At 56.7% G+C, this 12,709-nt stretch overlaps 1 protein-coding gene across 1 annotated transcript; it reads right to left on the bottom strand.

The window, feature by feature from the left end:
• Positions 1-377: 377 nt before the first annotated feature.
• Positions 378-12,571, bottom strand: GRM6 (glutamate metabotropic receptor 6). The gene is made up of 10 exons (XM_026507733.4): positions 12,041-12,571; positions 9,521-9,737; positions 9,146-9,281; positions 8,305-8,459; positions 6,856-6,996; positions 6,552-6,752; positions 5,146-5,291; positions 4,425-5,048; positions 1,522-1,833; positions 378-575 (listed from the first exon to the last, which is right to left on the bottom strand). Exons 1-10 carry the CDS (start codon positions 12,569-12,571, stop codon positions 378-380), a joined length of 2,661 nt encoding a protein of 886 aa, XP_026363518.2.
• Positions 12,572-12,709: the final 138 nt, after the last annotated feature.

The raw sequence follows: 12,709 nt of genomic DNA, 5'->3' as shown, positions 1-12,709 counted from the left end.
GATCTACACATTCTTGCATGCTGCCCAATCCCCAGGTTCTGGTGGCAAGTTGGGTAGAAATCTCACCCACGCTGGGCCAAGCCCGGGGGCTTCATGACGCTCTCTGAACCCAGAGCAGGGAGTGTGTAAGTTCAGTCCCTCCCTAGGATCCTCTCAGTAGCTGTCTCCCACCACGAGTAGAAAGTCTGGTCTGCAGTAAATACGTATGATGCCAACAGGCACGGAAGAGCAGGGATGAAGTGTGGATCCTGGCGGGCATGGGCTTCGTGGACTCCCTGCTTCTGACTGTTCACTGCAGACCTGGGCTTTCACCGTGAAGCAAGAGAAAGAAAAGAACAGAAGAGAGGGAGCAACCATCCCCGCTCCTGCCCCACTCGCTACTTGGGCTCCTCTGTGTCCTCGCTCTTGGGTGGGGCTGCCACTGTCGAGGTCGCCTTGAGGCTCCTCTTGCGCTTCTGCACGTTCTGCTCCGGGTGGAACAGGATGACGTAGGTTTTGGGCACGTAGAGCATGCCGAGGGACACCGACGCGCTCAGGCTCAAGGACACAGTCAGTGTGGTGGTTTGGATGTAGATCTGAGCCATGGAGGAAGGCACTGGGTTGGACTCATCCCTGTTCTCCCCCACCCCACCCCCACGAGTCTGTGTTCATTGGGTGAATGGAAAGGGCAACCATATAAGCAAAGGCGCTGTGGCATGAAGAAGTGATGGTCATCGTGTGGCTCTGATGTGGGCAGGAAGGAGGATGAATAACACGGGACCAAGTGGACAAGTGACCCAGGGAAGCGAAGGGCTCATTCGCAGCGAGTGACACCTGGGGAAATGGTCCTCACGCCTAAAACAGGCTAGAGCATGTTAATGAATGGATGGATATGTTTTCAAATCTACAAATGAGTGAACACATTGAATAAAAGAGCAAGTGGGCAAACACATGAACGACAAGGGTGAATAAACATGTTCTGCTATACACACAAATAAATGACAGAATAATGAGCAAGTGAATGGACCAACAGATTCATGGATTGATGGGTATAAAGTATATAAAGAAGTAACTGAATAAAATTAAGTTAATGGAGGGGTACCTGGGTGGCTCAGTGGGTTAAGTGTCCAACTCTTGGTTTCAGCTCAGGTCATGATCTCGGGGTCATGGGATTGAGCCTCATGTTGGGTCCCGTGCTCAGCACGGAATCTGCTTGAGATTCTCCCCCACCCTCTTCCTCTGCCCCTCCCCCCACTCACACACACACTCTCTCTCTCCAAGAAAAATAAATCTTTTAAAAAAACCCAAGTTAATGGATGGTTAGAAGCATGGATGAACACACGAATGAACGAAGGGAAATGGGACTGACTGAAGCAGCAAAGGAGACTGACGAATGAGTGAATGGGTTTTTAAGTACATGAATGAATTAACAAACAAGCAATCCTGCATGTGGGTGGCCCAGCTCTTGGGACAATTGAGCCCTTCCACAGACAAGCAGGAAACAAAGGAGGCAGTGGAACCAACGGAGGGACCCCAGATTACCTTTTCAGCCGACTGGGCGGTGCCAAAGAAGATAGGCACAAAAGCCAGCCAGATGATGCAGGTGGTGTACATGGTGAAACCGATGGGCTTGGCCTCGTTGAAGGTCTCGGGCACGCCACGGGCTTTGATGGCGTACACCGTGCATGTGACCATGAGCAGGAGGCTGTAGCCCAGGCAGCCGATGAGGGACAGGTCCGACATGTCACACTTGAGCACCCCCCTGGCCTGCTCTGGGTCCACTGTCCGTTGCTCTTCATAGTCGATCACGCTGTGTGGGGGCTGGGCCCCCAGCCACGCCATCACTCCCACCACCTGCGGGAGCCAACACCCGATCAGGGACACACCCAGCCTGGCCACCCACCAATGTCTCTGGCAGGTTAGCGTCGCCTCGAGGCTCTTGGCCTACTGAGTGGGATGTTTAGGCCTGAGATTCCCCCATGGAGAGGGGAGGGCCATCCAGGAGGGGACTGTCCATGCTGGCAATGTCAGGGCTGGCTGGGTAAGGGGCCCTGGATGTCCTCTTCCTGTATTCCAACCATCACCAAGCCCGGCAAGATATAGTGACTGCCTAAACATAGCTTCTCCATGCCAGCTTGGGGAAGGAGCCTGTGCCTGCCCCACCGATTAAGAGCCAGACTCAGCAGAGATTCTCTCTCCTCACAACCCCCCGTGTTGGCGGTACCATCTCCATTCTGTAGACATGAAAATGCTAGCTTGATCCCATCAAGCAACATGGCAAACCTAGTTCCTAGGGACCCCATCCTTCTTCAGATCCAGAGAACTTTTGGACATAATGTAATGAAATCGTGTAGGAATGCAGAGTGAAGCTCAGAATGAGGCACAAAACAGAGAGAAGTAAGGATGTGAGCTGATGCCAGCTGGCCTGGGAGGTTATCAAAATCAAACACAGGGAGCCTGGGTGGCTTAGTCGGTTAAGCATCTGACTTAATGCCAGGGTCCTGGGATCGAGTCCTGAATCAGGCTCCTTGTTCAGTGGGGAGTCTGCTTCTCCCTCTGCCTGTAGCTCTCCCTGCTTGTGCTCTCTCTCTCTCTGACAAATAAATAAATAAAATGTTTTTTTTTTAAAAAAGTCAAATGCAAGCACTAACAGGGAGGAGATGGAGTAGCAGTTCCCTCACAGTGACAGGAGACATGACTTTGAGCCAAGGGGAGCTGGGGAGCAGGAAGTAAGATTCCTGCATAAAGGTGGGACCTTGGAGGGGCTGCCCCGTTCATTTATGCAGGTTGTTCACTGCACAAGACTGCCTGGTGTGTGCGTGTGTGTGTGCTGTGGGGGCAGGTAGGGCTGAAATTTAGCTAACACTTGAGTGCCATGCTATGTACCTAGAGTGGGGCCGTGTGATCCTGGAGGAAGGGATGCTTTTTAATAATTTGTGGACCTGGAAGGAGAACCTTTATGTGATTCTTCCAGAGGCAGTAGCTCCACAGACAAGGGACTAATAACACCCCACCCACCGTCCAGGAAAGCAGTATGGAGGCTCCTCCTAGAACAAGCTTCTAGGTAGGGAAAGAGTTGCCTATGAGAAACTCTTATCCAAGGCCTGAGATACACAGGAATAACAACCAAAACAGACCCACCAACTTCACAACCCCTGTAACTGATAAGGAACTAGCATCCAATACATGTAAAACAAAAACAAACACAAAACAAAAAACTACAAAATAATAGAAAATGAGCAAAGCATAGGAACAGGCACATTGCAGAAGAGGAAACATCAAAGGCCAGCTGCACTAGTAATTAAGTAGATGCAATTAAAATAACAAGATGCCATTTCATGTCCACCATATTGATGAATAACCTAGTAAAATGCAGGTGTGCCTCTTTGCAGGGGCCTGGGATTTCTGGAAAGGAGGGTATAATGTGGGGAGTCCATAGACGAGGCCGGAAATACTGACTGTCATCTAAGTATCTCTGTCCTGTGGGACAGGGGCAGGGGCAGCACAGGGGTTTCGGGCAGGGAAGCAGGGAGGTAAGAAGTCGGGATGCACTGGGCATTGGTGTTCTGGCCCTCACAGGGACAGCTCGGGCCATGCTATCTGCAGGAAAATGGCAACACCTTTCAGCTGTGGAGAATCGCAGGGTCAGAGGCCTGAAGGTGGGAATGAACGTGGCAGACGCAGAGCTAGGCAGGGGGAAGGGCTTGCCTGGAGTGCAGAGTGTGCCATGTCCAAAGCAGGCTGAGCACAGGCCCTCCACGTAGCCCTGAGAACTGGCCTGGCTCTACGATGCCACCATGTCACCCACACATGCCCGTGAGTCGTACCCTTTGCACAGAAAACATCCGGTACTTTCCAGACCATGAGAATAACTTCCAATGCCATAATGTTACCACCTTAGAGAAACCCCTGAAGGAACTCTTGCTTTTGCTGCACGTAGGTCATGAAATCCTGGCCATTTATGGAGCTGGATGCCCCCCTCCACAGTAAGGTCGCTGGAGCCCCTGCCTCCCATCCAGGTTACCGCAGTGATCGGGCAGCAGGAACTCCCTTTATGGAAACATTCTTTTTCTGGCTTGAGAAAAACTGCTAGATAGCTCTTTGCCTTATTTTTTATATGGGAGCCAAATTGTAGAGGAGCCTGTTCCGTGTAGGAAAATAATGTCATTGTGTTTACAGAAATGGAGCTGGATGCTGACGCTCCCCAGCTTACTGACCCAGTTCTCTCGAGATGGAGCAGGATGGAGGCGGGGGGGGGGGGGAGTTCTGCTTATAGCAAAACAGTGGGGCCCTGTCTCCTGCAGCCTTTTTTTTTTTTTAACCTAGGAATCAAAATAGAAGAGGGCTCCTCTGATTTTCAGAGGGGAGGACAACCCCCAGCCCAGCCGCGGTCCATCTCCCCCGTCCCCCCGCCCCCAGCGTGGCCCCGGGAGCCCGCGGCCCACCTGCACCGAGGTGAGGCTGAAGGTGATGGCGAGCTGCGAGGTGGGGCTGATGAAGGGCGGGGGCGTGACGGAGCGCTTGCCCTGCTCGAAGATGCGGTAGATGCGGTTGGTCTTGGTGAGCAGGGCCGAGTAGCTGAGCGTGGTGCCCAGGCCGAGGAAGAGGCGGCGGGCGGCGCACACGGCCGCCCCAGGCTCGGCCACCATGAGGAAGGTGATGGCGTAGATGAGGAAGATGCCGGTGAGCAGCACGTAGCTGAGCTCGCGGCCCGAGGCCCGCACGATGGGCGTGTTGTTGTGGCGCACGAAGGTGGCCACCACGGTGGTGGTGGCCATGCTGCCCAGCACGGCCAGCAGCAGCGGCGGCGCGGCCCAGGGCGAGGACCAGGTGAGGCGCACGACGGGCGTGGGCCGGCAGCCCGTGTGGTTGCGCGTGGGCCGCATGTCCCCGGGGCAGGCCTCGCACGTGAACTCGTCGGCCTGGAAGCGGTACCCGTCGCACGGCTCGCAGTGCCAGCAGCAGGGCACGCCCTTCACCATCTTCTTCCGCTCTCCCGGCCCACAGGGGAGGCTGCACTGGGACGCGGGCACCTCGCGGGGCTCCCCCGACCACTGGAGGGCTTCCACCTACGGCACGGGAGACGCGCGGGCCTGGGACCTGCGTCCGGCGGCCGCTGCGCCCCGCGCCCCGCCGCCCGAGCTCAGCGCGTCCGCGCCCACTCACGTCCAGCCTGAGGGTCTCCGCCCACTGGCCCACCGCCTGGTAGCCGCCGCTGCCCGCGCTGCCGTTGGCCGCCTGGTACTGGAAGATGTCGTACCGCCCGGGCGCGTCCCCGTTCTCGTTGAACATCACGGGGGTCCCCGCGCTGCCTGGAGCGAGAGCCCCGCATCCTCAGCGGGCTCTCCAGCCCCTCCCGGAGAGGCACAAGGCCCCGCCAGGGTCAAGGAAGAGCGTAACGCGCACGCGCAGAGACGCCCCGTGTCATCAGGGCAAAAACCTCCCACCCATCAGGACCCGGCACTGTTAGCACCCCGGGAAATAGAAAGTGGAACCCCGATACGTGGCTGGTTGAGGGTGCAAAATGGTGCCGTCACCATGGAAAACAGTGTGGCAGGTCCTCCAAAAACTGAAGGTAGGATTACCCCTGACCCAGCAACCCCACTTCCAGGACTCAGCTCAGGGACTCAAAGGTGAGTCGCCCATGTTCACGGCGGCATCATTCACAACAGCCAAAGGGTGGATGCAACCTAGTGCGTGTTCACTGGGGGCTGAATGGACAAACAAAGCGTTGCCTATTCACGGAAGGTTATTCTTCAGTCTTAAAGAGGAAAAACATTATGACACAAGCCGCAACATGGATGAACGTTGAGGACGTTAAACTGAGGGAAATGAGCCAGTCACAAAAGGACACGTACTGTATGATCCCTCTCGTAGGAGATGTGTAGAGCAGGCAAAATCATAGGGACAGAAAGTAGGATGGAAGTTGCCAGAAGCTGCAGGAGGGGGAATGGGGAGTTGGTGTTTAATGGCGACGGAATTTCAGTCTTGGGAGATAAAGAGAGTTCTGGAGAATGGTTGCACAACAGTGCACACGACCAAACTGTACGCTTACAAATGGTTGCGATGGTAAATATGACGCTACATGTCATATGTATGTCACCATAATTTAATAAGAAAAGAGAAAGAGCTTAGCTGGCCAGGCGAGACGGTGGGTTCAGACTTGTACAAAGATTTGCACCCATCTGAACAATCAGGCTATTTCTTCAGAGGCTCGTCCTACCTGCTCGTTGAGCTGGTCTGGGGTGATGTTAAGCTGTGCTATTTAACAGCGAGCTCGGTAGAGAGAAGGGGCTCAGTATTTGGTGGGGGAACACTTTCTAATTTTATAAAGGATAGTCAGTGAACAAGAAGTGGATCTCTCCGCACAAACCGTGAGTGTGGCTTGAGTCCATTTGGGCCTTTTCCAGACCTTGGTCTGAGCCTGCCTACGTGCCAGGCCCTCTGCTGGCAGGGGACATGATACCATTCTGCCTCCCCCATCCCTTTGATCCTAGTCACCCCAGGTCCGGCAGAGAAATCCATGCCAGGGGCGTCCCTTCCCTGTGGGAGGGGATCTGGCTCCTGCTCACCATTGAAGCGGACGGCTCGAATATACTGCAACAGCATCCGCCCATCGGTGGTCTCCATCGCAGGGCACAGGCCAGTAAGCCCGGGGCAGAGCGCCTGGTGCATGCTGTGGAGGGCGTGGGCAATGGCGTACACGGCGTCGATCACGAACTGCACCTTCCCCTCCTGCTCGTAGGTCGAGTCCCGGCCGATGCGTTCCTCGCCTGTCCTAGGGATGCCCGGAAGAAGTGTGCCCGGCCCCGCTGGTGCCCCGCCCGGCCTCCCGCCTTCTCCCTGACCTCCCGTGCCACCCTGGGCAGCTCTCACCTGTGCATTTGCGGGTGACGTCATCTGACTGGGTACCTGAGCTGGTCAGTTTGCAGTTAAAATTCTCCTCCCAGAACTCAGCAAACCAGATGTTCCGACGGTTGTTCTCCAGGGAGCGGGTCATGAAGTACTGGTCAAATCCTGAGAAGGAGGAGAGAGGACAGCAACCGTCTGAACTATCGACTCCTCTGTGTCCCTTCACCACTTGCTCACTTTGCAGCCAGGACTGGCCACGTGACCAGCTTCTGGCCCATTGATTTCAAAGCCGTCCAGTGGCTTCAGGGTAGAATGTGCATCCTGTTGTAAACTCAGAGCCTCGCCACATCGAAGACTTATGCTGCTCCTTCTTTCCTGGTTAGGATGCTGTGGTGAAGATGTAATGGCTGGAGCTTCAGCAGCCACTTTGTGAATAAGACACCTGAGTCACGAAGGCACAGAACAACCACGGAGAATGGTGGAACAGAAGTGGGGACAGAGCTCAGGACTTTGAGAACATCATTAACTCTCTGTCCAGACCTGAAGTGGCCTACTTTCTGACATCTTATCTGGTGATGAAATGCCTTTATTGCTAAAACAACTCTCATTCTAATTTGTCAAATGCAACCAGGTGCACTCTAAGGGAAGGAAAGAGCGTGAGGGCCGGTGTGTACCTCCAAGAGGCGGGGAGTCCCTGAAAGTCAGGGTTCTCAGTCTTTTTTTTTTTAAAGGATTTTATTTATTTATTTGACAGAGATAGAGACAGCCAGTGAGAGAGGGAACACAAGCAGGGGGAGTGGGAGAGGAAGAAGCAGGCTCACAGCGGAGGAGCCCGATGTGGGGCTCGATCCCATAACGCCGGGATCATGCCCTGAGCTGAAGGCAGACGCTTAACCGCTGTGCCACCCAGGCGCTCCAGGGTTCTCAGTCTTTACAAGGTTCTGTGTTTCATAAAATAGCCCTGAAGTACCTCGTCAAGGCAACTTCAGTTCAGACTTTGGGAAAACGATCAATCCTGTTGTAAAGTGAACCTCTCTGCTGGATTCTTCCAGATATTCACAGGTAGGACGGTGGAGGAAGGGAGGGGAGGCAGGTTTCGTGATTTGATCAACAGGACAGTATGTCCCCACCCTCGGTTTTGCTCCCTCTCCCCCAAACCTCAAATTAGTGTGTCTTGCAGAACCAGGAACATGAGGAAGACAGGCATTGAATTAAAATAAAAACAAAAACAGAAAAGGCACAACTAATTTTTGACCCTGTACAGTGGGGTGGGCTTTTCCTCCTTTCCCAACTCAAACATTGCTTGCAGGGATGTATTCACAGAATTTCAGAATCCTAGAATTTGGGAGGAAGGGACATGGAGCAGGATACAATTTTACAGATAGGGAGAACGAGCGCCCCCAAGAGGGGATCGTGGGGAAGGACGAGCAGGGGCCTGGGACATGGTGGGGGTGGGGACATCCCTGCACTCACCATCTATGGAAGCTCTTTTGGGCAAGATGGTGATGGCCCCCACGGCCACGTCCTCCAGGTTCAGGATGGGGGAGGTCTTGGCTCCCCAGCTGTCTGAGCCAACCCATAAGAAGTGACCTGTCAGGTTGGCCTGGCGTGCGGCCTCCAGGACCCTCCTGGTGGGAATAGGGCAAGGGGTGAGTGAGGGCCTGAGAGCCTCCTCCAACTTACCTCTGGCCACTTCCTGCTCATCTCTCTCCTTCCATCCCATTCCAAACCACTCATCAGACCCTCATTTATCAGGAAAAGTGGGGCAAAGGGAGTTTTGGGCACTTGCCCCGGGCTTCTGGGGGTTCCAGCCAGGCTCGGGCCCTAGGCCTGCCCTCTTGTCTCTTGTTCTGTGCACTGCAGCCCACCTCACTTGCCTGGAGGAAGGGCCTTCCTTTTGCAGAGGCTCCTGCTGGCTCGGAGCCACACAGGCCTCAAGCCAGGGGCCACGGCCACCTGCGGATACCCCCGAACTGCCGCTGGGGCTCCTTCCCTGACAGCTTATTTTCGGCACTTAGATCTGCCCACAGGTCTCTCCCCCACTGTGAATGGTAAGAACAGACAGGGATTCCTTCGTGTTCCCCTTGGCTTGTCCTGGAGCACCTCCATCCTGACGGGGCCTGGTGCGTTTCCGGGGGCACCAGACAGATGACAGCAGGAAAAGCGTGTAAGGGCAGGAGGGCGAGGGGGGTCAAGAAGAGGGAGGAGGAGGAAGGGAGGATGTGTATGGCTGGGGAATGTGTAAGAAGAGGGCGCAGGGCCTTCAAGGAGAGCCTCTGATAACCACGGTGACTGAATGTGCCCGCCGTCCCACCTGATGTCGTCCTCGTTGGCAAAGATGATGATGCCCCGGGCGTTGGGCGTCTCCATGAGCCTCTTGATCAGCTTGTTGAATTCTCCCGGCTTTGGTTCCCTGGGAATCTTGATGGACTGAGCAATGCAGACGCCCCCTGGGTGTCAGGGATGCCAGAGTCACCTCTTTTTCAACCCAGCCGCCCACCCACCGGGGCCACCACCGTGCATGACTGGGGCAGGGCCGAGTGCTCCAAAGGAAAGGGACGCCTGCCCACAGGGGCACCATCCAGGCTCTCCACCATGGACCTGGCGCCCCATCTCAGGGTCCTGTCTGATGGCCCCTGGCTCCCCCTCTGTAGGCTCCTTGATGCCTTGGACCCTGCTCCCAGCTCACCAGCCTCCCGGGAGATCTGCACAAAGGCCTCAACCCCGCTCTCGCCATAGTTGCCCTCAGAGGCCAGTGTGGACACGTAGTTCCATCCCAGTGCCCTCACGATGTCCACCATGGCCTGGGCCTGGTAGGAGTCTGGCGGCACCACTCGGGAGAAGAAGTCGTAGCGCGTGGAGTCGCTGAGCTCAGGGGCTGTGGAGGCGTAGCTGATCTGGGGTATCTGTAATGGGGAAGGACAACTGGGCTATGGATGGACGGTCAGTGACCCCAGGGGGAGGTAGGGCAGCGGGGATCCAGGACACAGGTTGCGGCACAGAAGTCTGGGATTAGGGCGCCAGGCGTCAACGTGGGAGAGCCACATAGAGAGGCCCAAGGGTGTGGGGAGCATTCTGTATTTGAGATGTCTGAGTGTGTCCAGGCGAAGGGGAAGTGGAGGCTCAAGTCCAGCCTGCAGCCAATCCAGCTGCTGGGCACAGGCTGCATCAGCAAGGGGAATGGGACTCCTTGTCAGCCTCAGGAGACAACATATTTTCCTAATTCACACCAAGGGACAAGTCTGCGTAGGGGAGCGGCAGCCCCAGGCAGGGTCAGAGCGGGCAGGGGAGCTGGGAAGACATTATTTGATTCAAAGCTCTTTCTGGCCTAATGGAGGCGCCTGCATGGAAATGGGTTCATCTGTGTCCGTTAGAGTGACTGACAGCTGGGATTACGGGCTGAGCTGATCCTGGAGAATGGCCGACAGGAAGGGCAAGTGTGAAAGGAGAGTGGAGAGGGGTAGCAGAAGGCTGAGAAAGAAGGAAAAAGGGAGGCTAGCAGAGAAGAGGGGTGAGATGGGACCTGGTGTGAAGGGCAGAAGAGAAGGAAGGTTCTGGAAGGAGTGGGCTGAGCTGGTCTAGGGGAGACAGGGATGTCTGAAGCAAGGCAGAAAGAAAGTGTGGAGTGTGGAGACGTGATGGGAAGAGCAAGAGGGAGAGGGGAGAGAGAAAGAGAGACGGGGAGAGACAGAAAAACAAGAAGAACCACGAAGGAGGAGGGAAGGTCAGAGAAAGGCCCAGCACAGGTAATGGACGCTATAGCTACTCCGGGTGGTCTAGACGCTGAAGTCTGATCTTCAGAACCGCCTTCCTGTGCAGTTCGAACCTCCTCCGAGAAGTTCATCTAAAACGCCTTCGATCACAGTGATGCATGAATTCGGAAACCCTCAACTCTGCTCCTAGACCAGGAACTGCAAAACGGGCCCCAGGGAACCAAATCTGGCCCCTGGTTGCCTTTCATGCACCAATGTCTTCATTTCTGTCATTTTTGAATTGGCAGTCAGTGTCTAAAATGTGGGAGTGGGGCGTGACCTGTCTTGGGTGGAGCTGGCAGCAGTGGGCCCTGGACTCGCGGGGTCCTGCTTCACTCACCTACACCCCAGACCTGGCCCCTGAAGGCCCTTGAGGTTGAGATCTCTGCACTCAGCCTAGAGGGGCAGACACAGGAAAAGGGACAGAAACCAGAGCTCGAGGCAGGGGACAGAAGTACAAATGCAGACAAACATGGGCAGGTGGATGAGATGAGGACTCCCCCCCCCCCCCCCCCCCCGCCGCAAACACACATAAGCTCTCCCTGTCCCAACTAGAAGGTGTGTTTGTATGACAAGCTGCTACCCAGTGGGAACAGGGGTGGGGGGAATTACATGGATGCAGATGATGGAGGGGGGCCCAGATAAAACCCCTACCCAGCATGGTAGAAACAGACTCCCTGCCTAGAAGAATCAGAGAAACTCTCAAACAGAAGTCCCCTTCCCTAGCCAGATGGAAGCAAAGCCGTCCTCTCTCCACAGAAAGACTGAAGGACAGAAACGCCTCCTCCCCCTACCGAACCCCAGTGGAACCCCAGTGAATGACTACTATGGAAAACCCCCCAACTCTAATGCAAAGGCCCCTAATCCCTGATTCCTATGCCCTCCACCAGTCACTACTCCCCAGGGTGCAAGGAGGGGGCTGCCCTTCATTTGAGATGATTCCCTAAAGATGAGGGAACTAACCCCAGCAGTCAGGGGTATGTCCTAGGTGCCCCATGGGAAGGAGGGCCCGGGTTCCAGGAAAAACTTGCACCTCATTACCCAGAGCTCTCCCCGGGGCCCGGGACAAGACCACCCCACGGTGCCGTGTGTGCCCCAAACGAGGACACCCAAGCAAGCGCCCAAGTACAGGCTAAACTAGAGGCTGCCCTGTTCTAGTCAATCAGGCCCCGGGCGGGCGGAGGCTGCAGCCTCGTCTGGGAGGGGGCCCCCTTGACCTTCCAGAAGGTAGGGTTCCTTAATTCTCACAGAGGGCTGTGTGTGCAGACGGCCGCTCTGGCAGCGCACCAGGGCGGACAAGGAAGGGTGGACCGGTTGGGTTGATCTGGCTCGGGCTTGCATCTGGCCCACGGGACGGGGTTTCTTTGAAGCAGCCGCTGATCTTGGTGGATTTGAGGATTTCTGCCAGGAGACCGGAGGGCGAGGACGGGACGAGGACGGGGAGAGAGTGCCCTCACCGCAAACAGGCGCAGCACGTTGGCGACCATGATGGAGACGGAGCTGGCCGAGGCGCCGACGACAGCCACGACGCGCTCGGGGGGCGCGGTGCGCAGCGGGGGGACGCCCCCGGGGCAGCGCACGGCCCCCTCGTCGCCGTCGCCGCGGCGGCGGATCAGCGCCTGCACGAAGCTCAGCGCCTGCTCCAGCGCGTACGTGTCCCGCGAGCATGTGTCGAGCAGCCGCGCGCCCAGCCGCACGCCGGGCAGCAGATCCGGGTCGGCGTTCACGCGGTCCAGCGCGTACAGCATGGCCTCCAGCCGGTGCACGCCCTGCTCCTTCTTCAGCTGCCCGCACGCCCGGCCCGCCGCGCCCCGCGCGTGCACCGGGAACAGGCCGCCCAGCGTGAGGCCGCCCGCCAGGCGCACGGAGCCCGCCGCGCCCGCCGTGCCCGCCTGCGCCAGCACCAGCACCAGGACCAGCAATAGCACTAGCAGCGGCGGCAGCAGCGCCGGGAGCCGCGGCTCTCGGGGGCTCCGGGGCCAGGCCATCCGCTGTCCCGCTGCGGGAGGAAGACAGGGCCGGGAGGGGAACAGAACGCGGGGACGCTCTGAGCACCTGGCAGAGGCAGAACCCCGGGTCGCGCGGGGAAGGGGAAGGAGCCCCGGATCCTGGGGAGAGGGGGAGGC

The sequence above is a fragment of the Ursus arctos genome, unplaced genomic scaffold (assembly GCF_023065955.2).
Source record: "Ursus arctos isolate Adak ecotype North America unplaced genomic scaffold, UrsArc2.0 scaffold_5, whole genome shotgun sequence".
NCBI lineage: Eukaryota > Metazoa > Chordata > Mammalia > Carnivora > Ursidae > Ursus > Ursus arctos.
Note: the sequence above shows the minus strand (reverse complement) of the source record. Positions and strands in the feature narration are given on the sequence as shown.

What these genes read in the sequence shown, in the direction of transcription:
- GRM6 (XM_026507733.4), bottom strand. Translation starts at nt 12,571, where the DNA reads ATGGCCTGGCCCCGGAGCCCCCGAGAGCCGCGGCTCCCGGCGCTGCTG. An exon ending in CAAAAGAGCTTCCATAGATG is followed by an intron (nt 6,997 to 8,304) that starts GTGAGTGCAGGG and finishes CCTCCTTCTCAG; the next exon opens with GATTTGACCAGTACTTCATG. An exon ending in CCGCCCAGTCGGCTGAAAAG is followed by an intron (nt 576 to 1,521) that starts GTAATCTGGGGT and finishes TCCATGGCTCAG; the next exon opens with ATCTACATCCAAACCACCAC.